At 38.9% G+C, this 27,585-nt stretch overlaps 1 protein-coding gene across 2 annotated transcripts in view; it reads right to left on the minus strand.

The window, feature by feature from the left end:
* Nucleotides 1-27,585, minus strand: part of sntg2 (syntrophin, gamma 2) — a 68,784-nt gene that overhangs the window by 20,495 nt on the left and 20,704 nt on the right. For both annotated transcript variants that reach the window (XM_077569833.1, XM_077569750.1), the window contains exons 8-9: nt 20,775-20,854; nt 14,078-14,202 (exon numbers count right to left, since the gene is read on the minus strand). In XM_077569833.1, the coding sequence (XP_077425959.1) occupies nt 14,078-14,202; nt 20,775-20,854 (205 nt within the window). The remainder of the gene's footprint in view (nt 1-14,077; nt 14,203-20,774; nt 20,855-27,585) is intronic.

Raw genomic sequence — 27,585 nt, forward strand, 5'->3', positions numbered from 1 at the left:
TGCAAAGTCCACGAAATTTTGGCCGAACTCAGAACGAGGGAAGCCACGTGATTACGTTATCGTGACCTTGAGCGCCCGCTGCTTTCGGTGCTGGTTGAACGGGGAGGAGTATCGGGAGAGATTTGTCTAAAAAATATTCACACAAATAAATCTGTGATTTCCACATGTGTTTTTCAGATCCACAAACAAGGACGTGTTTATTTGCGGGGATTTCAACTTGTATCTTTTAAATACTAATGAGTGGGCAAGTTTGGTATCCAGGAGAGGAACGCAGAAGGACTGATGGTGGTTGACTTTGCAAAAAGAATGGAAATGGCTGTTGTGAATACTTTCTTCCAGAAGAGGCAGGAACATAGGGTGACCTACAAGTGTGGAGGTAGGAGTACACAGGTAGACTACATCTTGTGTAGACGGTGTAATCTGAAGGAGATCAGCGACTGCAAAGTAGTGGTAGGTGAGAGTGTAGCTGACAGCATAGGATGGTAGTGTTTAGGATGACTCTGGTGGTGAGGAAGACAAAGAGCAGAGCAGAGGACCAAATGATGGAAGCTGAAAAAGGAAGAGTGTTGTATGACTTTCAGGAAGGAGTTGAGACGGGCTCTGGATGGTCAGGAGGTGCTTCCAAGTACTGGACAACTACTGCAAATATGATCAGGAAGACAGGTAGGGCAGTCCTTGGTGTGTCATCTGAAAGGAAAGGAGGTAAGGAGATTTGGTGATGGAATGAGGAGGTGCAGAAGTGGATCCAGAGAAAGAGGTTAGCTAAGAAGAAGTGGGACACTGAGAGGACTGAAGAAAAAAGACTGGAATACAGAAAAATGCAGCGCAGGGTGAAAGTAGAAGTGGCAAAGGCCAAACAAGGGGCTTACAATGACTTGTATGATAGGTTGGACAGTAAGGAGGGAGAGACTGATCTATACAGGTTGGCAAGGCAAAGACACAGAGATGGGAAGGATGTGCAACAGGTTAGGGTAATAAAGGACATATGCCAGTAGTGTGATGCGAAGAGGGAAAGAGTACTTTGAAGAGTTGATGAATGAGGAAAATGAGAGACATCAAAGAGTAGAAGAGGTGACTGTTGTGGACCAGGAAGTAGCAAAGATTAGCGAGGATGAAGTGAGAAGGGCATTGAAGAGGATGAAGAGTGGAAAGGCACTCGGTCCTGATGATATACCTGTGGAGGTATGGAAGTGAGGTAGCAGTAGAATTTCTGACTGGGTTGTTCAACAGGATCTTAGATAGTGAGAAGATGCCTGAGAAATGGAGGAGAAGTGTGCTGGTGCCCATTTTTAAGAACAAGGGAGACGTGCAGAGTTGTGGCAACTACAGAGAAATAAAGCTAATGAGCCATACAATGAAGCTATGGGAAAGAGTAGTTGAAGCTAGACTTAGGGAAGAGGTGAACATTTGTGAGCAGCAGTATTGTTTCATGCCAAAAAAAAAAAAAGAGTACCACAGATGCAGTAATTGCTCTGAGGATGTTGATAGAGAAATACAGAGGTCAGAAGGAGCTGCATTGTGTCTTTGTAGATCTGAAGAAAGCTTACAACAGGGTGCCCAGAGAGGAACTGTGGTTTTGTATGAGGAAGTCTGGAGTAGCAGAGAAGTATGTTCAAGTGGTGCAGGACATGTATGAGGACTGTAAAACAGTGGTGAGGTGTGCTGTAGGTGTGACGGAGGAGTTCAAAGTGGAGGTGGGACAACATCTGGGATCAGCTCTGAGCCTCCTCTTGTTTACTATGGTAATGGACTGGATGACAGATGAGGTAAAACAGGAATGTCCATGGACTATGATGTTTGCTGATGACATTGTGATCTGTAGTGAGAGCAGGGAACAGGTGGAGGAGAAGCTAGAGGTGTGGAGGTTTGCCCTGGAAATGAGGGGAATGAAGGTTAGCCGTAGCAAGATGAAGTATTTGTGTGTGAATGGGAGGGACCCAAGTGGAAGAGTGAGGTTACAGGGAGGAGAGACCAAGAAGGTAGAGGAGTTAAAGTATTTAGGGTCAACAGTCCAGAGCAATGGAGAATGTGCAAAAGAAGTGCTGAAGCGTGTGCAGGCAGGCCGGAACGGGTGGAGGTTGCATGTTCTCTACGTTCCTGCGTGGGTTTTCTCTGGGTACTCCAGTTTCCTCCACATTCCGAAAAATATGCATGGTATGTTAATTGAACACTGAATTGTCCCTAGATTGTCTGTGTGCCCTGCGATTGGTTGGCAACCAGTTCAGGGTGTACCCCGCCTACTTCCCGAAGACAGCTGGGATAGGCTCCAGCATTCCTGGGATTTTCGTGAGGACACACAGTGGACTTATGGTTTGGATTTCTGTTAACTTAATTCAGTGGTTTAATAACATTCATAAGTTAGTAAGTGAGACTAATTGAGTTGCTGTAACAGAAAGCTTCTAAGAAACTGTACCCCCCCCCCCCCAAAAAAAAAAAAAAAAATTGGTGTAATCAAACCATTCAAGTTCTGCAAAATTTTAACTAAAAAGTGAGGCAACCGATTACCTCACTTTTTTTTTTAGTTCTGCTAACTTATTTGGGTTAACAGTGCAAGGTCATCCCGATTTACATAGCGGGAGACAGAAGTCAATTCACTAATTACAGGCCGGTCTCTCTTCTCTCTCAATTTTCAACAATTTTAGAAAAACTTTTTGCAAATAGACTAGATAATTTCATTGAAAAGTATTAATTGTTAAATGACAGCAGTCAGTATGGATTTAGACCAAAGAGATACACATCAATGGCATTAATGGAACTAATGGAAAAAATAACCAGTTTTCTGGACACAAAAAAAATGCAGTTAGGAGTATTTGTGATTTAAAAAAAAGCATTTGACACAATAGACCATTATGTACTAGTTAGGAAACTTGAAAATATGGAATTAGAGGAGTTACAGTCAACTGGTTGACAAATTATCTATCTAATAGGAATCAATTTGTGCAAATGGGAAATCACAAATCAAGTCCCACAAGTTCATTATGTAAATAAACGACATTTGTATGGTTTCGAAAATCTTCAAGTTTGTGCTATTTGAAACATATTAAATGAGAAAACAATTTATATTTTGTATTGTTCATTAATATTACCATATTTCAATTACAGTGTAGAAATGTGGGGTAATATCTACAAAACCATAATACAATCATTCTGCAGCCATAAGAATAATAAATCATGTAGGGTACCTTGAACACACCAATAAACTTTTTTTTTTTTTTAAACTACGCACACTAAAGTTGAGGGATCTGGTAGATTTAAAAACTGGACAAATAATGTATAGGGCAAATAATAAAATGCTGCCCGGCAACATACAAAAATGATTTACAGAGAGAGAGGGTGTTATTATTTGAGAGGGGAATTGAAATTTAAACATTATGCTTGCACAAAACTCAAAAAGTATGTGCATTTTGATCGGTGGAGTTGTTTGTGGAATAGTCTCGAGGAAAACCTTAAAAGAAGTACAAGTATTTGTCAATTTAAGAAACTGTATAAAAAAATATTTTTGCTAAATATACTAGGGAGCAATAGTAAAGTGGTTGAAAGTACAATTTTTGTTGTGGCATTTATGAATAATGAGTTAAAGTAATAAGTGAGGTAAAATCAGGATAGGACTAAATAAGCAGTTGCTTCATCCTATTCCATTTCGAACAGTAAGTCTTTTCTTTTGTAAATGAGTTTCTTTGGAAGTCATTACTATTATTTATGGAGAACGAAAACAGTTAAATTTCATCCTTGTTTTGTGGAATAACTTAAATGTCTCTGTTTGTTATTTGTTTTTGACACAATTGTGACATTATGCTCTTTTGTTTTATTGTCATTTTTAATGTTCTAAATAAAGTTTAGTAAAGTTTAAATATATTCGTCATTTTTCCGTGTTTTTCAGTCTTTGTTTGCACAAGTCGGGAAAACAAAATGCGACCTTTCTTTCGACCTTGCTTTCACTCGAAAGACACTCTTCTTCTGCTGTTAAATTTTCTTCTTCTACGCCAATAAAGCAGCAGCAGCCAAAGAAGAAGAGTGTCTTTCGAGTCTTTTTTTAATTTTGTGTGTGCATTTTCCATGACTTTTGCTTGCGAGTTGTCAAAAGTGCGTTTGTGGATCGTTGTGCACGCACATTAATTTTGAGACAAGCATCACGCTGTTTCGAGATATTCACACACACACAAGCGCTCAGATATTCACATGTCTAATGGCCCGTTCCTCCGCCGTCCACTGGGAGGCAGTGTAACTGTCTCCATTGAACAGGAACGAGCAGTTTCTGATTCTCGTTTAAAATTGGACATTGAAAAACAGAAATCGAGTCTTTAGCTGACCTTCCATTATGTGTTTATTTTGCACAAGTCGGGAAACAAAATGTGACCTTAGTTTGTTTACCTTGAGCTTGTTTTGTTTTCACTCGAAAGACACTCTTCTTCTGCTGTTAAATTTTCTTCTTTTGCGACAATAAAGCAGCAGCAGCCAAAGAAGAAGAGTGTCTTTCGAGTGTCAAGTAAAGCTAAAACAAGCTTGAAGGAAACAAATTAAGGTCGCATTTTGTTTCCCGACTTTTGTAAAATTAACACACAATAGGTTCAGATAACTGCTCGATTTCCGTTTTTCAATTTCCAATGAGAAACGGGAGACGGCTCGTTACTCTGGCCGCTGCACTGATCTGTATATATTACTGGATAGTCGAAAGGCCAAGACTTTTGAAGCCGCAAGGCCGCCATATTACTCCTCTCAAGAAACGTTTCTCCGCATACGATCCAATACATTTACAGTATTGAAGTTGGAGAACATTTGAGACCGTACTTAGTAGAAACAGCATGATTTATGATGTTTTAAATTTGTTAAACATAAACAAGAAGACTTCAGACATTATACAACTTGCCTTAAATACATGTATACATTATATCCTTAATGATGAGGAGGAAACTTGTACATTTTCTTTATTAAATAATTATAACTGTAATTCAACAAAAGATGCCCCTGCAAAATCTAATATTGGGGTCTAATAAACTGAGCGATAAAAAAAAAAAGGGGGATCTTCAAAGCAGCATATACCGTCCACTTGTTAAAAAATAGTGACCATCCCGCCACCAAGCCACAGTTATATACAGATCAGTGGGCCGCTGCCAGCTTCAGTGGCATAGAAGAAGAAAATTTAGCAGCAGAAGAAGAGTGTCTTTCAAATGAAAGCAAAACAAAAAATAACACAAATCACATTTTGTTTCCTGACTTGTGCAAAATAAACACATAATGGAAGGTCAGGTAAAGACTCGAGTTCTGTTTTTCAATGTCCAATTTTAAACGTGAAACAGAAACGGTTTGTTCCTGTTCAATGGAGACAGTAACACTGCCTCCCCATGGACGGCGCAAGAACGGGCCATTAGACACGTGAATATCTCAAAACAGCGTGATGTTTGTCTCAAAAATAAATGCGCGTGCCCAACGATCCACAAACGCACTTTAGAGAACTCGCAAGCAAAAGTCGTGGAAAATGCACACACAAAATTTAAAAAGACATGTGAAAATCGCGGATATATTTGTGGATCTAAAAAACCCATGAGAAAATCAAGAAAATGTTTGTGGATCTGAAAAACACGTGAAAATCACAAATGTATTTGTGTGAATATTTTTTAGACAAGTCTCTCCCTATAGAGGAAATTCGGAAGAGAGAGTCCGCAGGAAAAAAGCAGCAAAAGAGAGAGAGAAGTGTTCTGTTCGAGCCGTATTTTGAACCGAGCGAAACCAAGATGGCAGTATGCAAAGTAGTCAGGTGACCAAAGCTCCGCTTGAAGCATATGTCTGGATCAAACCAGTAACTTAAAGTATGAATTACTTAAAATTTTGCCAGATTTGACAAGTCAGGTGTCTCCATAAAGCACATCTAATTCTTAGCACGTTTTAAAAGCGAACCATAACAACATGCAATTACTCAGTTTGCTAAACTTCCCAATGGGGTAGATGCCATGGACTTCCGACTTCAGGGTTTTACACATCAGAGCCGTTTCTGGCCACTGCAAGCCGCGTTCCAACACTCGCACCCCCACCCCTGCGCCCCCCAACCGTGCGCTCCCGCCGATGAGCGGGAGGGAGCAGGGCATCTCGGCTATCTGAAATGCTTCGGACAACTGAGACAGACACACCACACACTCGCACCCGTCAACGGGAACGCGCAACCGCCGGGCACAAAGGCGGAAGTGCAAGTACTGGAACGCGGCCCACACATCGCAAACCGGAAACGGAAATAAAGATGATGGCTGAAAACCATCAGTCGGAAGTCCCGCCTCCTCCGTGGCATATACTCCATTCAGCTGAACTAACTTAGAAGTTACATTGAGGTAGACACATAAGTTTCACATTTATACACAAAGAAAACATAACATAAATCACTTGGTGTCATTCAGCACACATACGGAGTCAATGTTGTGTAGAATTGTATAGAATTATAAGCGTGCTTTAAGTGGTGCAATGTCTATGAGGGTAATTCCGATTGTGACCGCTGGGGGTAACTCTTGTCACATGTACTTCCATGGAATGTTTGAAGACCATCTGATTTCAGCAAATCTAATTATGAGGTCTGTGAGCCATTTTGTCTGAGAAAAAGCTTCAGATCTCAATGGGAGGTGTGATAAGGTGTTAGAAACCTGGGGTCTGGGAGTTCTTGTTTGGCTTTTCAAAAACTTTTAATCCAATCACAGCGTCTGGAACTCCAGGGGTTCATTTCACAAAGCACGTTCAACAAACACCGAGACTAACCCTAAACAGCAAGTTGACATACACTGAGAGAGGAAACTGCGTTTTCGGTTCCAGGGCAGCTGATTTGAGGTAGTTTTATCAACGCAGAGTAGTTTCACCTGAAGTTACCACTACACTAAAAAGACCACATCAATGGAGCCCCAATTCGTGGAGTCACCATGGCAACGGGGAAGCAGAGCGCGGCGCCGCCCTCTGCTTCCGCGTTTTTTTTTTTTACCCCTCTCAAATTAAAATCTTAATGCCATAATATGGCGAATTTGAACATGTATTTAGAAAAAAAGTGCAACACCACAGCAACTCCCCATAGAGGAAGGCGGCGTGGGAGAACGTTGCTGCTCAGGTCAATGCAGAAATTTAAATGTAGCCATTTGCGATCACAAGAATACAATATTACAAGGGAAACCTGTTGAATGGTGGTTCATTAATTCTATTCATTTAGGTGCTATCTTGCGGGGGAGAAGCACACTTGACTTAAATTGAAATATAAAAACATTATTCAGAGGGGCGTGCTGTCGGGCAAGGAAGATGTAAGACGTGTTGGCAGTGACTCCGTTGAAATGTGACTATTTGATACTTTATCACTAAATTTTTTCTCAATCTCTTTTTCTATGCAGCCTTTGTACTGCAGCATCCCACGTTGGGTAATATTTTTCTGTTTTCGGGCACTTTTTGATTGTTACTCGAGGGAAAGTTGACACAGCTAAACCAGGCCGCGGCAAGCACCGAGCGTCGCCTGAGCCGCATTCATCGGAGCAGACCGATGCTAATGCTAGCCTGTTGGCGAGCATGCGAGAGATGATGGACAAAATGCATACCGACATCCTTGGTAAGTTTGAGTCTACTACCTCGGCGGCTGTGAAAAGAGAGATTCTGGCAGCTTTGGAGTCTTTGAGAACAGGTTCACGGCATATGGCAAGACGATCGCTGACCTCAAGCGGTCGGCTAACGTGAATGACGCGGAGGTGTCTGATCTCCGGGCTAACGTTAGCAAGCTAATTACCAAAGTTGATTTTCTATCGAAGAAATGCGAGGACCTGAAGGGCCGGTCTAGATGGAATAACATTTGTCTTGTGGGCCTACCTGAAGGCGTGGAGGGTCCTCGTCCCACTGAGTTTATTGCCCAGCTTCTACAAGACTTACTTGGACTTGAGGATAAACCGGTGCTGGTTCGGGCTCATTGCACCCCATGTGCTAGGCCAAAGGATGGTGAACCTTCTCGTCCACTAGTGGTTTGGGTGACTCCATTCCCAGTTCGAAACCCAATCCTCCGTCACGCAGGGGAGCGTCTCTAAGTTATATGGGCAGAAAAATCTCGAGCTACCCAGATTTTACCCCTACGGTGGCTAAAAAACGAGCCACTTTCACTACGGTAAAGAAGGAGCTCCATTCCTGCCCGAACGTCAAATTTGGTCTTCTTTACCTGGCGACTACGCATCACTTTACCTGGTGGCCAGACCCATAGATGTGAGGATCCAGCATTGGCACTAAGCTTTGTGAGAAAAAATATTAAAAAAGGGGTAACTCCTGATTCTATAAAGCAGGCATGGTTACCAAAGATTGTTGCCAATGTTAAGGACTACTATTCCCATTCACTAATATTTATGCTCTTAATTGTGTTGATGTTTTTTTTAAACGCCTTTTTCAAAATTTTCCTAATCTGTCATCTCACCACTTGATATTAGGTGGTGACTTCAATTGTTGGCTTAATCCTCTGCTGGACCGCTCTTCTCATAGGGCCTGTCTTCCCTCCAAGTCTGCTAAGGTATTCCAGTCTTTTATGAAAGAATTTGCTGTTACTGATGCCTGCCGCTTTCTTAACCGATCTAAAAGAGAAATATTCGTTTTTCTCTCACTCGCATCGATTATTTTTTGGTCGATGATAGATTATTCTCATCGCTGCATGCTTGTAAATAAGATGCCTTTGTTATTTAGGACCATGCTCCTATCTCTATGGATATTTGTTTTAAAAATGTTACTTTTATGCGTGCACCATGGCGTCTTAATACACGTTTTCTTCTAAATGAGGACTTTGTTAACTTTATTTTACAACGAATTGACTTTTTTGGGGGACGTTAACAAAACACCTGACGTGTTAGCTTCAGTACTATGGGAGACATTGAAAGCATATATTAGAGGCGAGATTATTTCATACACAGCATATGAGAACAAACATAGAAAGGAGAAGCTGACTTGTTTGACACGGCGTATTTCTGAAGTGGATGGGTTGTACGCCACTAGGAAAACCCCAGAGCTCTATTAAGAACGTCTCTGTCTACAAGCCGAATTTGATGCTTTGATGATGCACCGTACTACTGAACTCCTCCAAACCAGGTCTCAATTATTTGAGCATGGGGGATAAAGCCAGTAAATGATTAGCACATCCATTAGGTCAGACTTCAACATTTTATCAGATTCCCCAAATCCAAACAAATTCCGAGATTACCACTACAGAATCCAGAGAAATTAATGATATGTTTAAGGAATTTTATGTGTCTCTCTATTCATCTGGTCAACTAGGCAATCCTGATTTTGACAATTAAAAAAAATAAAAATGACATTCCTTTGCTGGATCATTTGGCTGCAGAAAGGATGGAGGCGCCTATAACTATTGTTGAACTTGATACTGCAGTGTCATCGCTTCAATCTGGGAGGAGTCCAGGGCCAGATTGTTTTGGCTGTGAGTTCTACAAAAAGTTCTGGTCTAAACTTGCCCCCTTATTATTGGGTAAGTTTACCGAATCATTTGCATCTGGCCACCTTCCTCAAACTCTGAATCAAGCATCAATTTCTCTTTTGTTAAAAAAAAAAGGCAAGGACCCATTGGTGTGCTTCATATTGTCCAATTAGTTTATTGAATGTCGACTTTAAATTGCTGTCTAAATTACTGGCGTTACGCTTAGAATCTACCTTACCCTCTATTATATCTTTAGACCAAACAGGATTTATTCGGAACAGACATTCTTTCTCCAATCTGAGGCGTTTATTCGACATGCTTTATAATGTTTCCTCTTCTAACACCCATGAAGCAGTGATAGCACTGGATGCCGAAAAGGCGTTTGGCAGGGTGGAGTGGGATTACCTATTTTATGTCCTGGGAAGATTTAGTTTTAAAGACAATTTTGTCACATGGATTAAATTGCTTTATTCTGCTCTGCAAGCCTCAGTTAGAACAAACAAAATATTTTCTTCTCCATCGATCTACGAGACAAGGTTGTACCTTGAGTCCGTTATTGTCTGCCATTGCCATTGAACCACTTTCTTTAGCCCTTCGGTCCAACCACCTTAACACAGGAATAGTCAGATATGGTATTCAGTTGAAAGTCTCTCTTTATGCAGATGACCTTCTTTTATATGTCTCTAACTTGTCCATTTCAATTCAACTCTTGCCACATTGAATTCATTTGGCAAAGTATCTGGGTATAAATTTAATTTAAGCAAAAGTGATTTCCTATAAATGCTTGCTGCTAAGACTTTTCCACTACAAAGATTTCCCTTTAAAAGGTGCCTTACAGATATGTCTTGGAATTCATGTTACACTTAAATTTGGGCACCTTTATAAAGCTAATTTTGCTCCCCTGTTGACGCGAATAAAAGACGCCTTTGAACGGTGGTCTCTGCTTAATTTATCTTCAGCTGCTCGTGTCACTGCGGTTAAGATGAATATACTCCCGAGGTTCTCCTATTTGTTTCAGTGCATACCACTCTTTCTTCCTCAGTCATTTTCCCATAGATTAGATAGTTTGATTTAATCTTTCATATGGAACAAGAAGGTCCCTAGAATGCGCAAAGAATATTTACAAAAGCCAAAACCACTTGGGGGGCTGGCGCTACTGAACTTTAGGTTCTATTACTGGGCCTCTAACATTAGGGTTCTTAAATATTGGCTTCAATCTGAGTATGTTGATTTTCTTCCGGCACAGATGGCAATTCCTCTAGGGCACTCTATACTAAGAATGTGGTTGTCATGGCTATGCTTAGAATTTGGGTTCAGTTTAAGCGCTACTTTGGCTTACAGACTACTTCCATCCATGCTCCAGTGGCAGCTAACCATGTTTTTTCTTCATCCCTTTTAGATAATACTTTCCTAGAGTGGACGCGCTTTGGTATTAGTACTTTCAGAGATTTGCACATTAATAATATTTTTTTGCTTCTTTTCAGCAACTTTCAGACAAATTGTCACTCCCAAAACATAATTTTTTTTAGACACAAGTCCGCAGCTTTGTCTGCAATACTTTTCCTAATTTTCTTCATTTTCCTCCTGACAACTGCTTTGGATGGGTTTTTGATACAGATTCCTACTTTTAAAAGGCTCTATTTCGCGTATGATTTTTTTGCGTTTAGAGTCACTGAGCCTAATTAAGTCACTCTGGGAGGAGGACCTGGGTCTGACAATTGCTGAGGTTAGTGGTCAGAGATTTTAAGACGGTACATCAATCCTCTATCTGTGCAAGACACAGTCTTATTCAATGTAAAATTGTACACCCAATCTATTACACTAAAGCCCGTTTGGCTAAGATTTATGACAACGTAACCCCAACCTGTGATAGATGCCAACGGTCCCCTGCAAACTTAATTCATAGACTCTGGCTTTGTCTGTCCTTAAACAAATATTGGATGCATATTTTTTATACTTTATCGGTTGTGGTCGGTAAAATTTTTTTACCAAATGCTTTGAGTGCATTGTTTGGGGTTGCCCCCCATTTGCCTTCCTTGCCTAAATCTAAAAAGGATGTGCGAGCTTTGGCCACTCTGCTAGTCAGGAGATTAATTGTAATTAACTGGAAATCTCAGTTGCCGCCTTGTCATACCCGCTGGATCAGAGAGATCCTTTACTTTCTTAAGTTAGAGAAAATCAGACTGTCCTTAATCGGCCGCTCTATTGAGTTTGGGAGCTTATGGGGTCCATTTCTGACATTTGTCAAGAAGTCTGATTTGCAACTGCGATCTGACTGAGATGCTTTGGATGTTTAGAATTTTTATTTTATTATTTTCTGTGATGGCGGTGGGGTCATTGCTATTGCTACTACTTTGATTTGAGATGCCTATTGCTTTCTGTATTCATTATTTTGACTTAACTGATCTGCCTGTTGGTGTTAGTGTTTGATTATTGTTGTTGTTGTTGTTTTTCTCTTTTTTTCTTCATTTGTGGTTGCTCCTCATGCGTTTCTTGATTTGTTATAATAATGTGATGACCACTAGGGTTTTTTTCATAAGAAAATGTGAACTTTGTACACCGTGTAAATGTTTCTGATACTATTGTATTCACTCAAAAATTTAATAAACAAAGTTGGGAAAAAAACATTATTCAAACGGTTATAAGAAAAAAACGCAGCGCAACACACAATATATGCTGCGATGTGAGCGCATGACAACGTACGGCTGGTAATGTTGCAAATGTAAGGACAAATTAAGTTGTGCATGTAGGTGATGGGACTGTGATGTGAAACGGTACCGCTCAAAAAGATAACTGGCCGTAAATGCCCCCATATCTATGCGCGGTCTGATAGGAATCTCACCACGAATATTTAATTCCCTGTGCAATAATGCAGCACCTTCATCAATAGGGTTGTTGTCAAAAAGACATGCCATGTTCGTGACAAAAGTAGACTTTAAGCTCTAGACTATAGGCGTTACGCAAAAAGTCCCCGCAGCGGACTAAATTAATGAAGAAATGAAAGGTTGTGGGTGGCTGAAAGAAGGCGGGTACAGGGAAAAACGTTCAAAGGTTCATTGTGAAAAACCTGCTACCGACCAGGTTAGGTTCATAGACACTGTTACTACGGTAACTGACGAGAGCTTAAAATTACCTTTTTATGAAACAGGCTAGAGTTACCACTTTTTCTCTGGTTTCAGTTACCTTGCTTTTTGAAATGGGAATACAACATTCCAACAGCAAAAAAAAATGGAAGATGTCTAGCAATAATTGCTACAATAATATCATATAAAATAGTGAACATGGTCAGAGCCAAACTTGAAGGTTATGAAAGCTATATCATAAAGATGCAAGTAAATTGAGTAGGGAGTGGTTTGCTCTTTCTATGAAAAAATTGCTGCTACAGCCGTTCCACACTAATCTTTTAAAGGACCATCGTTGTTTCCTTACACCTCGAGGCCAACCTCACCTCAAAGATATTTGATTAAAATGTTGAAGCTTGGCAAGATATTTTAAGATCTTATACATGTATCCTCACGGGTCCATCTGCATTCCAAGGTTACGCTAACAAGCCATTTCTACTCGTGCTGGACATTTAATTAGGCACACATGCTCCCTCTCAAATGAGATCCAGGATAATAGGTTTTGTTTCTTTCTGTCGCTTTCTTTCAATAGTTACATTAACGGCAATTGTGCACATTGGGGGACACTGATTTTTTGTTCAAGGGAACAGGACACTGCAACTTCTAAATCTTCCAGATTGTGGAGTATTTTGCATGTTACTGCAAAAGCGACCTAATTTTAAATCAGCACTCCTGCCCGGAACCTAAAAAAAACACCTTGGTGGGCAGGAAAAAGCAAATTTGTAATCGCTAGCAAGTCTAGACTAGAGTGGGACAAAGAGGCTTTGTAAAGGTACTACTGCAATGCAAGAGATTGTACAGGATTGAATCATCCACACAAGCCCGAAAAGACAGCCGGTAAAACTCTGTTTTATGATCAAGAGACTTGTTAACTGTGGGAGAGTTGACAGAAGCATTTGATGGGGCAGAGCAGTGGGTTACGCGCAGCGTCACGTGCATTGAATTAACTGTGCCAAGTGTCCTGGGTGCTTGCATAGTATTTTTGCTTGGTTTTAACAACAGTATGTCTAAAGGTGGGAAACTTGGTGTTCTGTAAATGATATGTGGTGTCATGATAAAGATAAAGACATAAGATAAGGAGGCATTAGTGTGTTCCAATGTTCCAAGGAGCTAAGTTGTCTGGAGTTTTATACCCCTGATTGAAGACTGATTTGGAGAGATATCATAATTTTAGAGAAAGAAAAAGAAAATTCCAAAATATAAAATGACAAGCATAGTACATGTTCAGCAAGTTATGGGGTGGAATTGCATATCATTCTTGCGTGTCTTTTTGACTTGGCAATTGTACTCCCAAACAATAGGATAGATGCTGGGATCAGTTAAAATTAACTTGAAAGAATATACATAGAGGGAAGAGCATTAAAGTCAAGTGCATGTTCTCTGTCACACCTTCTAACTCGAAGCCTCAGCTGTGCTGACCTTTTAAGCTGTTTATGTCTGTGCATAGATATTGGCATTAACAAAAGTGCTTGCCAAGCCAACAACGGCACTGGCTCAACTATGCTCGTCAAAGGTGATTTATATCACGCTGGATTGTCCTTACCTTAATTTATCCGTGCCAGATTTGCATCTGAAGACTCTGGCCATCAACAAGGGCATGGAAATGGCATCCAGCCAGCGCTTCTCATACTTTGGTTCATTGGCTGAGAGTGAAGGAGGTGATGAAGCCTGGAAGAAATACATAAACAATGAGGTTCTTTAAGCCCTGGCAACGGCGCTTTATAAAACTTGTGCTTTTAAACCATGAATTGCGTACAAAAAGTTACAAGTTAAGAACTGTTGAATGTATATTGTTAATTTATACGCAACACCATCATGTCTTTTGTTCTGATCTTCTATAAATAATAGCATTTTTACTCAAGAAAACAAATAGTTTTCCCATGATCAAGCACCTCTGGACACACCCGAAGCCGCCATGTTGGAGGCCATCACATTGTTTTGTACAGGTGCTTACTGTGTGCTTTGAATAGATACATTTAATAGCCATCGTAAAAAATGGTGACTTTTGTTGTGTGTTATTTGGTTGCAACGATACAGGTGGGAGGGACAAAGTCTCATCTCACTGTTTATTGGCAACAATTCTGAATCAGGGCCAGAAGACTAAACATTCGTCAAGGAAAAGATGGACTTTCACAAATAGGCAGACCCAATCTCATCAACAGTGTTTGCTTAAAAGGTAAGATTTATTACTTAGTAATGCAGTTTTTATACTATACAAACAGAAATGCAGGATTCTTTGATTATCGGAAAGGCAGCTGACTAACACAATGCCAACCGCTATCTAGCCTTGAGGACAATGAATTTATTCTAATATTAATTTGTGCAATTGCAATGCCTTGATTTTAGTGAGTTTAGAACACAGTCATAGCCATGAATGCAAATGTACTGACAACTTGGTGGGATAGGGATATAATACTATCATATCATATAAATATAAATAAATTATTAAATGAAAGTGAAATTGGTTGGGCATGATTATTGATGTGTATTATGTGATAAGTTAAATTTGCTAGTTTGAGGGGGGAAATAGGTTTACTGTAAACATTTACATTGTTACACTGTTTGAACAATATTTTTGTTGTTGTCTCTCAATACATTACATGTTTTTGAGTGTGTTTGTGTTATTTGAAGTGTGTTAATAGAATTTTAAAAACTAAATGACCACAAATATTATAAAAACATGCCGAGGGAGTCTTACTTGAAAAATACCGGTACTTCTTGCCATCTCGAGTGAATGAGTTAATGAGGCACAGAAGTGTACAGTAGCGCTAATGGTAACCAAGAAACGCTATAGTCAGGGGTGCACATAAGCAGCGCGCAGGTGCACGTGTGGTGAAAATACTCAGGTGTATGCCAGATCCTGTGTTTATTGTATTCCAAGTATAATGGAGCTTAGTCAGGCCAGTCATTGTTTTTCACGGGTCCAATGAGCATGTGTTGAATTTGACTAACGCTTTGCACGACAAATTGGAGTCGGTGTGGGCCGTGTTGTTACTGCCGTATTTAATTTAATCTACGACCTGTTTGGCGTGACTACAAGTGGACCAGGAAAAGAAGGCAAGCGATGGGGGTGAGGTCAGCTACAAGCCTTAAATGTTTTGTTATAATACGGGAGTGCCATAGAAAACTGTTTGCTTCTGCTTATCTGGGGTCAGGTCTTGGGGGCAACAGCTTTAGGAGGGAAGCCCAGGCTTCCTTCTCCCCAGCCACTTCAACCAGGTCCTCCGACGGGATCCAAGGCGTTCCCGGGCCAGCCGAAATACATAGTCTCTCCAGACTGTCTTGGGTCGTCCCCGGGGGCCTTACGCAAGCAATATGACATCTCGTTCATCCATCTGACTTTCACCAACACCATGGAAGTTCAAATATGGTGCTATACTGTAACGGCGGACCAGAACTTTAGTTCACTGGTAGCGCTCTGCGCTCTCAAACCGGAGACGTGGTCACGGTGTGAGTTTGATCCCGCATTAGCAACCACCACTAACAGCTGTCCTATTTGGTGCCCTTTTTGTACTACCAGAGATCTTGCAATGAGAGACTACAGCAAGCTTGTAATTATTCATAAAAGCACAACAGTGTATGTACATCATATAATACATATTTAATACAATGAGCTTTTAATTACATGAGTAAATATTAGATCAGTTGGAAAACAACCTTTGTAGAGCCAAGGTACATATCGTACATTAAAGAAATTTCATGAATAACCGCCAAATAAAAATAAAACGTATGAATGATGATATAATGGTCTTGTCTCAATTTAGTCATGAATATTCATACTCAGTGTGAAACCTGAACTTGTTTAATTGAACACAAAGCTGATATATTTGCAGGGAGCTATATGACTTATTCTGTTAGATGAATGGCAACTGTCGCTATACATGACTGGTGTATATATAGAAAAATATATTTCTAGTTGATTAATACAGCATAATTAATTAACTGAATTCAATTTATTTTAAAAATACACAGCAAGCAATATCAATGATTATATTAATACAGGAATGCTGTTAACATACAGTATGTCCTGTGATTATTCTTTGACTTTTAACCTAACTGCAGAGTGCAGACTAAATAGGCAGTACAAATAAATTGCTTGTAACAAACAGCCATTTCATCCTCAAAAAAACAAATGAATGAGGACATTCTAAAGGACAAAAAAATACATTTTATTTTATTCTGCCAATACAGATACTAAGTGGTTGTATGCGCCGAGTTAATATTTGTTGAAGTGCTTTTTTTTTTTTAATCAGGCCCTGAAAAAAGGTTTTTTGTCTACATTTTTTTATTGTTCCAGATAATTGCTCTTAAAATGTACTTGAATTATTTTTGCCGGAACATCATCACAATATCAGTGGCGCAAAAAAAAAATTTTTTATCATTTAATTGTGATAGTTTTTGGCGAAAACCACTGTCCTGAAAAAAATTGTTATGGTGACAGGCCTACCCAGAAGCCAAAAACACACATCTGGAACATACTAAGCGGTCCTTCCAGGAATTATGTCAGAACTGTCACATTACTGCATGTATATATAAATTTGTAACATTCGACATTAAATACCAGTACACCTTTTAACATCCCCTAGGTACCGGTAAATGGCTAGACAATATGACAAATTAAAAATTTTCCCCTCATCCCAGTAGAATTTTCTTAAGCAACAAAAAAATTGTTTTTTCTCGATAATTTATGGTAACACCATCTTCTTATTAGAATTTATATCAGACAAACACGCTGACACAAAACACCAAATGCTTCCAAAAGTAAATGTGAGATTGCTGCTAGTGCAAAATTTCAAAAGTTCCAATGCACAATAAATTTGAAAATGCTTTGATGACAAGAAATATGTGGCATTTATATGCAAATCATGCACACTTAATGGCGAACAGCACTTTATCTAATGAGATAGAAGCTAAGGGATCAAATGAGTGATGCATTAACATCAAACCGGGGAATTATTCCAGAAGCTAAAGATCATCTACTTCCATAAAATCCCACAATGCCTACAAACGTCAGTCACTATCATAATGGGTGCAAGTAGTGCTCATCACAAAACAACAACATTGCCTGCCATCCCTGAATTTAAAAGAGCTCAACATAATCATCAGGGAACTACAAAATATGCAAAAACAAAATAAATAATACAATAAAAATAACCCTGAGGTGTACAACAATAAACGGTACTTCATTTATATGACGCGTTTTCATCTTACTAGGCCCTCAACTCGCTTTACATTTTGACGACTCATTCACCTACTAATGACACAGCATCAGGGGTTCAGTGTCTTGCTCTAAGATATTTTGACATGGCTAGGCTGGGATTGAACTCACACTCAGGGTTGCAAGACAACCACTCTAGCAATGAGCCACGCCGACCAGAAGTGATGTTGAAACTAAGGTAGCACCTGCTAACATAGCGAGCCACAGCTATGGACTGACAGATTACTGAGAACGATACACCAGGGCAGTGAAAGTCAACTTATTGATGTTAACTCTTTCAACCCCAAAAATGTGTAAACATGTATTTTTTAATACTTTGTCCTTCACTCCCCAAAACATATTTACACGTTTTTTAATGTTTCTTTTATACAAGAGCATACAGAAGGCTTTGATGCAGCTTCTGACATGAAGAGGTGACCTAAGGCGATGGTAGTTATTAAAAATAAAAGTGAATATTGATTAAACTTAGCTATATTCTAATGCTAATTGTTGCAAAATGGTAACATATATAAATATACTTTGTTTCTTGAGGAAAGAAGAGACTCTAATCTTTCTTTTGGTAGCTTAATGTTTTTATAGTGTAACGAATATTGTCCGTCACCCTCAATTTTTTATTAATTTTTTCCCCCTGGGGAATGTGTGTCCTTAACCCTGTGTTTTCTCAAACCAACCAGAGACAGTTCAAAAAGGAAAACGTCTTTGAATTTTCCTCCAGCAGGGACTGGATTTCGTTTTTACAACCCACAGGAAACACATACCTGAGCGCCTACCGAGACCTAAAAAGCCTGTTTAGCAAGCAAACTAGCGATAAGACTGCTTATCAGTCCCCAAACCACTTTAATGGTCTGGTCTATCTACAGGAATCAGCCATATGTTTTTGGAAACAACGCCACTTGGAAGTTATACGGTACAACAGTGCCCTCCAGCAGCCACTATCGGTATTATCCTCAAGAATCCTGAGGCTCGTAATTAATTTGAAGTCTACATAATTCGGGACATAAACTGACTATGTACTATCAAGTGACTTCTGATGTTTATCTTTGTACACAACTTGTATGTCTATCTCAAATTAATGATGTGTGTAACGTCTGTAGCTACCCAAGTTTACCTAATTAGTAAGCTTAGCGGATTCAATAACTTTATGATCGCGGTAATGTTTGAAATGTGTTCGGAATGATAAATGAAGCATCTGGCTTGTCAATTCTGATCAAAAAATTATCAAATGCTATCCCAAAAGCTTGGTCTCAGTCGACAAAGTTTGCTTCAAGCGCACGGAAGAGGCGGGACCTCCCCCGGGGCGCAAGCTTAAAAGCCAGTGCGCGAAGGAACTTCCCCTTCTTCTTCGCTCTTCTCCCTCTTTGCTCTTCCTGCCCCATGAACTTCTCCTGACCATCACAAGAGACGTGGTCGCCGAACACGCTGAGAGCGGCCACGTGGCTTCCTTTGTTGAGCCACAACGCGCGCCCCAAAGCACGCATCACGCAAGGACTCACAACCACACTGCGTATCCCAAAACGCACGTGTCTGTTCCTGCCGAGAGCCAACCTCGTGTCTCGGGTCCTTCGTGTCCAACCCCAATGGCGGCAGGCTGATGTGGTCCCTGTCCCTGCTCCACGGCAGCCTCAAGTCCCCGCCCCGGCTGTGTTTTTTCTTGTGTGTCTCCCTTGGTCTTGTTAAGTGTAATCCTGCCCTTCCTCGTGTCAACTAATTAGTGCTCTCAGCCACTTGTGTCTTGCCCCAGGTGTGTCTTGTTGTGTCATTAGTGTATGTGTGTGTGTATTTAGTCTCCTGTCTCCCCTCTGTCTGCGTCGATTCATTGTCATTTTCCTCCCGTCATGCTGCCAGTTTTTTGCCTTGTTGTCCTCCCCACGTTTTGTTTCACTTGCCATTTAGAGTTCGCTTTTGTTTTGTATAATTAAATTCTTCTTCTTTTTTTTACTTCACCTCTGCCTCCTTGCCCTGCTTCCCTACGTTTGGTTCCGCAACCACCACTACCCGCTAACATTGACAAAGGCCCTTGCATAAAGATTAGCATATGTATCTCCCACTGGTGATTGCATTGAAATGCCTGAAGGCCAAGGATACTGTAGTCTTAACAGCTTTCATACTACTCATGATATTAATATGAAGTTTAGAGGCTGAGGTTTTATCTTTTAACTCAGAAGTATTGGCTTTAGAGAGAGAAAAACAACCACAATTTGCATAATTTGTCCTCATCCACTTTCTTTGCCTATGATACGGATATGGGATATTTATTACATACATGACACATAATTGAGTGGAAAAGCCACACACACAAAGTAAGCATGTTACACCACCATTGAGCTCAGAAAATAAAACATCTACAAATTAAGGAATAAATAATAATAATACTGTGTTAGGTTTATTTGGTGCTTTTTCTTTTTGCTTTCGCACACTCAAAGCACTTACAAATTAATTTTGGTTCTTCAAGAAAGTAAATTCAATCTGAAAAGCCTTCAAGGACTATTGGTTGAGATCAGCTAACTGATGTGGCCATTATGGGGTAGGGCTGCTCTATTATTAAGAAAATATTAATCACGATTATTTTGGTAATAATTGAAATCACTATTGGGACAATCATTTATTTTTTGGGTACAAAACAAGAAAATGTTTAAAGGTAAAAAATATTCAGACAAATAAAATTCTTTGAAACACTATAATGATGCAAGTTCCTTATGGACAAAACAACATTTATTAAATTTGTTATTTTACAAATTTTAGAAAGGTGCAATCAAAATTTGTATTAATAATCCTTTTTTTTATGATGATGATGATTTTGTAATTGTGAAGTGTAATAATTGGAATTGGAATTTAATTTAGATTAATTGCACAGGGGTATAAGATGTTTCTGTTGTCAGTAAAAGGATCTTTACCATAGTGTAAGAGTGCCATTGTGTTGGAGTATAATAATAACCTGCTAACCTGCAGGTCTGGTAACTGTAAATAACATGTGTGGAAATATTTGGACACTAGATATATATATGACAGACTCCTGTCTTACTGTGCCGCCATTTAAATGTGAGCTGCAGTCGAAGAGGGAGGAGGATTCACCACTGTGATCACCAGACGGCCCAGGAGAACCTGAGAAGAGGAGACGCCTTCATCACAATGTTCCTCAAGTCAAACGTTCAGTTCCATCACAAGAACATCTAAACATTTGTCACCATGCCGCAAATTCAATGCCAGACAATTCATCATGGATTCTGCCATTATATGCAATCATCACACTGAATGTGACATGTAAGAAGTGCAAGACCCCTCTTCATTTATTGACTTCAGTTGTGTTTTATAGACACGGTTTTATGCCCCACCAAGAGTTCAGTAACAGCTGGCCGACCAGACAGCCAGCTACGTCTTTTGCATTTGTCTTTTGCTTGCCACCAGGGGTGGGCTTTTAGGTAAATTAGGTCAAATCAGGCAATTGCCTGGGGCCTTGACATTTCCAAGCCTCACCCCCAATGTCTCATAAACTCATTAAAAGTTTTCAATTTCAAGCAAATATAATCATTTTCGTCTTAATTCACTAAACGCATACCAAAATGTTGATTCTATTGTAATCAAGTTAACGTCTTAAACGCCACAAAGGAAGTTATTTCTACTGTGCACGATGCAGTTGAAGTTGTCTATCACCGCAAGGCAGCTCAAGCTAGTGTGCATGGATGTCAGTTGTTGGAAAAGTCAAGAAAAACAATTTCTTTTCTTTTTGTTCTTTTGTGTGAAATACACAGGTAAAAACTGTGTTAAACAGTTCAAGATAGAACAAGCATTACTAACAGTTGTGAAACTAAAATATCTCGTTGTCCTCTTATGGAATCAGGTTGCTTATAGGCTACAAACGTTTTTTTTTTTAATCCTCCCTCAGTCAGAGAAGTTTAGTCACATTCTTCTCGAAAGTCTTTAAAGTAAGATGTGGTGTGCCTCAAGGTTCAATTTGAAGTCCTTTATTGTTCATCTGATATGTGTGCCCTCTTTGCTGCACGGAGTGAAAATCTACAGCTACGCGGACATGGTCTGGTCAAGGTGCAGATGGCTCTTTGAGATGGTCTTTCCTCACCTGGATGCTCTTTTCCCAGCCTCAAGGTTACTAGGTCATTTTGAACTAGTATAAATGTGTGTGTGAGTGTGTTATAGGAGGGGTTGATTCATGCAAAACACTTTGAGTTGCAGTTTATGTATGAAAAGTGCTACACAAATATTGATTAATTGATTGATTGATTGATTGATTGATTGATTGATTGATTGATTGATTGATTGATTGATTGGTTGGATGATTGATTGATTGATTGGTTCCATGTCTTCAGAGAGAATAAAAGCTGTGGAGAGCATTTTCAGGTGGGCGTTCTTCGCTTGCTGTATAACTGTTTTTTATTGTTTCGGGCGATTCTGCCTTTGACATCTTTGTATCAGGACGACACCAAGTAGATGGTCCACATTCCAGAAGGGCAGTAGAAACGAAATTACATTTTATCCATATGTTGGGGAGGATACATTTTTCCTCCTGAGACTCAGGTTATTTTTTTGTTCTTGGGACCAAAATAAGAACAAAGCTGACCAATGCTGACATAATTAACCAACTGAAGGTTTATCAATCAACCTTCAGTTTGAGAATTCAAACACAGCAGTAGAGGTACATCACTAATTATTCACCTGAAAATAATCTATTATGAGGCAGCGAACAGAGGAGCAACTTTCAGATTTGCAGTGACACACAATGAGCAGTGAACAGTCTGCTAAACAAACTGTTGAAAGACTGTTCAGGCAAGACAGTTTTATCTATATACTGCGGGGCATTTCATACACATCAATGTGCTTCACATAATTAAAAGTACAACATTTAACATACAACATTAAGTCCATGTGTATGCACTAGGGGTGTCAAAATTTGTGCTTTAATTTTGAGTTCATTTAAAGTTCCTTTAACGCCACTCTTTTATTTAAACACACGATTAATGACCGCCCCTTACTTGGGAAGCCTTTACTGGGGAATTCCAGGTGCAATGGAGCAGACATGTCCACGTCAAAATGTAGCAGTAATTAATTAAATAATAATGCATATATTTGCGGAGACTGGGGTGAAGTGGTATCTTACAATTTTAAAAATGTGCAGAATTTCACAAGTTACTTCATGTTAAAGATTAGATAGCGATTATATGAAAAGAAAAATGCACTGGGCTGTCACCAACATCTTACAAATGCAATTATGCCATCTAGTGGCAGAAAAATTACCTCAACACAAATCAATATCACACTCGTTTCCGTACAGTACATCTTTTTAATTTTAACTCACTTTTAGGAATTATAAAAATAAAATAAAAAATACTGTATCAGTGACTAAAAGATGCAGCCATAGTTCTATAAGTTTAACATTTTAAAATATTTTACTGTACATTTTATTGTACATTTAGAACAGATAAAATTTGCAATTAATTGTGAGTTAACTATTGAAGTCATGCAATTTATTATGATTAAACATTTTGATTACCTGACACCTCTAGTATGCACCATACTAAGTAAATGCTGCTTCACCATGTTTGCTTTTAACTCTGAGCTCCACTAATTGACTTCAGTCTGCAGATCTCAGTCATGTTGTCAAGTCAAGTCATCTTTATTTATATAGCACTTTCAAACGAACGTAGCCGTCACAAGTGCTTTACGGAAACACAAAACATAACATAAAACATTAACAATACAGTCATACCAAATCTTTTTTCCATTCGTACATACGCTTTGATGATTGAAACGGTTATAGATGAAAGAAGAGAGATTCAGTCTCCTTTCAACAGTTGATCAGAGACGTCATGATCACAGCATGCAAGACATCACGCACATCTGCTACAAGCTACGTTTGAACGTTTGAAATATTCCATTAGCCTTTGCTTAATATATTCAGACCCGAAACCATTCAGGAAATTGATGGACCAATAGCAAAACTTTACAGTCTACCCTGGAGTAATATTTTGTGATCTGTGTGTTCTGATTTATAAAAAAAAAAAAACTTGTTAAACCAAAGCAAGTAGCAGGGAAGGGAAAACTTCCACTACGAAACAGACAGCATTAGCAGAATTATTTCCAATAGTTTTATGTGTGACACCAACGCGAAGCCCCTGTCCACACGTTGGCTCTTCCGCATTCTCTCTGTGACATGTGCGCACTCACAGCTGACGAGGCGTAAAGCAGCCACGCCAGCCTGAAGTCCCAACCCACGCGGTGGCTGTCAAGACTGTCTCCCTCTCACCCCCTGCTAATGAGAGATGGCCCCAAAAATAAAAAGAAGAAATTTCACAACTGCAGAAGTTCAGGTTATCGTGTCACAGGTGCAAGCAAGATAAACAACACTTTTCCAAAGCATTTCCATTGGAATGTCAATGACAAACTGTTGGGTAACATGCATGATTATGTGACCTAATTAGGTTGCTTGAAAGGTGAAAACATTGTGCCACCATTTAAAGAAGGGTGTTATTATGGGAGTGTCACAAGTGGATGTTTTAATGAATCATGTTACGGGGGGATGGTGATGTAAGAAGGATGTAGGTTGAAAATTTGCGTTAACTAAATCATGGTTATAGATAACTACAAGAACTTAATTGGCCTCGAAATCAATAACTTAATCTGCTAGATTTGCTTATAGATCGCCATGCCTGGGGTAGATTTAACGCCTATTTAAAATTCATTTATATAATATAATATATTTATATTGTATGAATTCATTTATATAATAATAAGAATGATAATCCAGCAAAGGAAAGGAAAGGCGCCGCATTGAGTAGCCGTGAGAGGTCAGGGTGACCCAGGAGGAAAGTTGTTTTGAGTCAACAGGTAGGGAGTGACACAGTGAGGCCCAGAGGAAGGCTAATTGTGGCAGATGTTATAAGGCAGGATGTTGATTTGATCGTAGAGGTTGCTTAGTAGCGTATGTGTGTAGATTTGCAGATCTAGACTTGGGAACCTTTTATGTGAGAGGACAGGAAAGAACAAAAAACAAAACAATGTCTACAATATTAACGTTAGGCCTAAGGACCTGTCAATTACGAAAGGTCTGTTCGTTAGTGATAACATGATTTTAATCAGATGTAACGACATATAAGCACTTACAAAAGCACAGAAATTGTATATATTTCGGTCGGAATATTTGGATGTAGCCTAGCTTTGGAAGTTGGTGGCTATGAGAAATCTTGAGAAGGACCCCCGAATATTGTAATGGTTAACATCCGCTACAGGATGGGAAAGGAAGGAGGTAACCGGTTAGCTTGACCTTAAATGTGGGATTGCTTGCAGCTGCGCTAGCTATAAAAATATCTTGCGACGCGTAAGATGGAAAAGGGGCGCCATCTGTGGGTGAAACCCTCATACTAACTCCCTTAGTAGGAGGATCTCGGGTATATAAGGTGGAGACTGGCTAATTTTGGGGCTTTTTCCGACAACCTTTGGGGAGATGGCTTATGCTACTCGTGAGGTAAGAAAAGGCATGGTAATATTGGCTGCTTTTCGTGGTTGTTTTTAAGTGTGGAAAAGTTAGCTGAACTATGCCTTATTTTGGAAATTCCAAATTAGACTTGAGTAGATAGGAGTCTAGGATAGCTAAGGAAAAGTCATTATTTCGAACCTATTTCTCCTATTGGGCCAAAACTACTTAAGTCTGTTTGACTATTTATTACTAAAAAGGGGTCCTTTTCCAACATTTCTGTCATTTATCTGGGTTTTACTCTTTCTAACAGATACAATTATTTTTATTATTTTTCAACTTTGGGAGTACTGCTGTTTGACTTTATATCTTATTTTTAATTTAGAATCTTTTGATTTTGAATTTATTTAAATTTTATTTTTGAATCTTTACATTTTAATTTTGTTTTATTTCACTTTTGTTTCTGAATCTTTTGATTGTTAATTTGTTTTATTTTATTTTATTATTTTTTACTAAAAACATTTAGATTTTTGTTTTACTTTATTTTCAATTTTGATTCTTTTGATTTTGAATTTATTTTACTTTTATTTTTGAATCTTTTGATTTTAATTTGTTTTTATTTTACTTTTGTTTCTGAATCTTTGTTTTTTAATTTGTTGTATTTTATTTTATTTTTTTCTAAAGAAGAAAAAAACTTTTGATTTTGATTTTACTGTATTTTTATTTCTGATTATTATGATTTGGAATTTATTTTACTTTTAGTTTTGAAACTTTTGACTGTAATTTTATTTTATTTTTATTTCTGAACTTTAATTAAGCACTATATTGTTATTTATCCAACTCATTTGTTTGATTACCTGTATTATTATTAAATTATAATAAAATTCTAACCAATCTTTATATTATTCCGCTGCTAAAGGTATAGGTTCTTTTGACTAATTTGACTGTTTATAGTTAGAGGGATGACTATTAACAGTGGCAATTGAAGACTCTATCTAGAGTTAGGATTACCTAGGCCAAGAGTGGCCAAGTTCGGTCCTCGAGAGCCACTATCCAGCCTGTTTTCCTTGTTTCTCTCCACTAACACACCTGATTCATGATCAGGATCGTTGTCAGGCTTCTGCAAAGCTTGCTGATGAGCTGATCATTAGAATCAGCTGCGCTGAAGGAGGAAGACATGGAAAACAGGTTGGATAGTGGCTCTCGAGGACCGAACTTGGCCACCCCTGACCTAGGCTTAAGTTTAAGACCCATTTATACAGGAACCTAGCGCTTCAATTAAGAATTACTTGTGTAACTTAATATCTTTCTTTGTCAGTTGGAGTTTATTTGGCTTTGATAGACATAACTCTATATCATCTGAGTTCCTAAAATATAAGGTTTTATCCATATTTTAGATGTTTTCACTAATAAGTAAAGTGTTACTTAGTTCTTGAATTTAATTCAAACTTGATTATTACAATTCTTTTGTGGATTAGTGTAGTAATAGATACGCTGAGGTATTAATACTCCTTTTACTATTATTTTTAGGTAAATTAAGTAAACAGTAAGAGCAAGCAAAGTAACCCAATTCAGCTTATTACTTCTAATCTTTCTCTAACTTTAAGTTCTATTTTAGTCATACTTCTAACAACCACTTAGGTCTTTTAACGAACGAATAACTATACCTTACCATCAGTAACTGCGAATCCCTGAACCTTTAAAGTTACTTCGTCTTATTTTAGATTAGGATAACAAGGCCGAGCTTGTTTGATAAAACCAGCTAAACTTATTTAGGTCTTAACAAGTTCAACCGATCATTAGAGGAGGAGCCGCTGTAAAAAGAGCGTGTTTAGATTTTATCTTTATTTTGAATTGGTTACTCAATAAGGGTTTATCTGAAGCAAGACCAGGCTGACGCTCTAAAACCGGGGCGGTGAGAACTTAAAACAAATGTAGCTCCCGTCAATTCCTCAACTTTGGCCGCGTTACAGCAGGTAGAAATAAAGGGGAGCTTTAACCTATTGAATGGAGAGTCGGCGAAGTAAGCGAGATCTGACAAAACTAAAGATCACAAACGATGCCAGTGCATCGTCACTCAGGTGATAAAAAAGTGATTTGATATTTAAGTGAAAGAAAAGAATATTGGAACAAAGACAAAAGAAGGAAACTGGAGGAGGAGAATAAGGCCCACATGACCTCACTCCATTGGGAGTGATTGGCTGCTATCCATTTCACTGTCAACTAATTTGCAAATTTGTTTCCCTTATTAATGTTTTTTGTAGATGTGTAAGTTAACGTTTTCTCAAATGCTAATTCTATATTATTTATGCATATGCATTGTCTGAAGAGGTTCTAAATATTGAGTATGAGAGAAGAAATTCAAGTAAGAACAAATCACAGATATGTGCGTCAAATGTTCGTAGGCACG

Source organism: Vanacampus margaritifer, chromosome 1 (assembly GCF_051991255.1).
Source record: "Vanacampus margaritifer isolate UIUO_Vmar chromosome 1, RoL_Vmar_1.0, whole genome shotgun sequence".
Lineage (NCBI taxonomy): Eukaryota > Metazoa > Chordata > Actinopteri > Syngnathiformes > Syngnathidae > Vanacampus > Vanacampus margaritifer.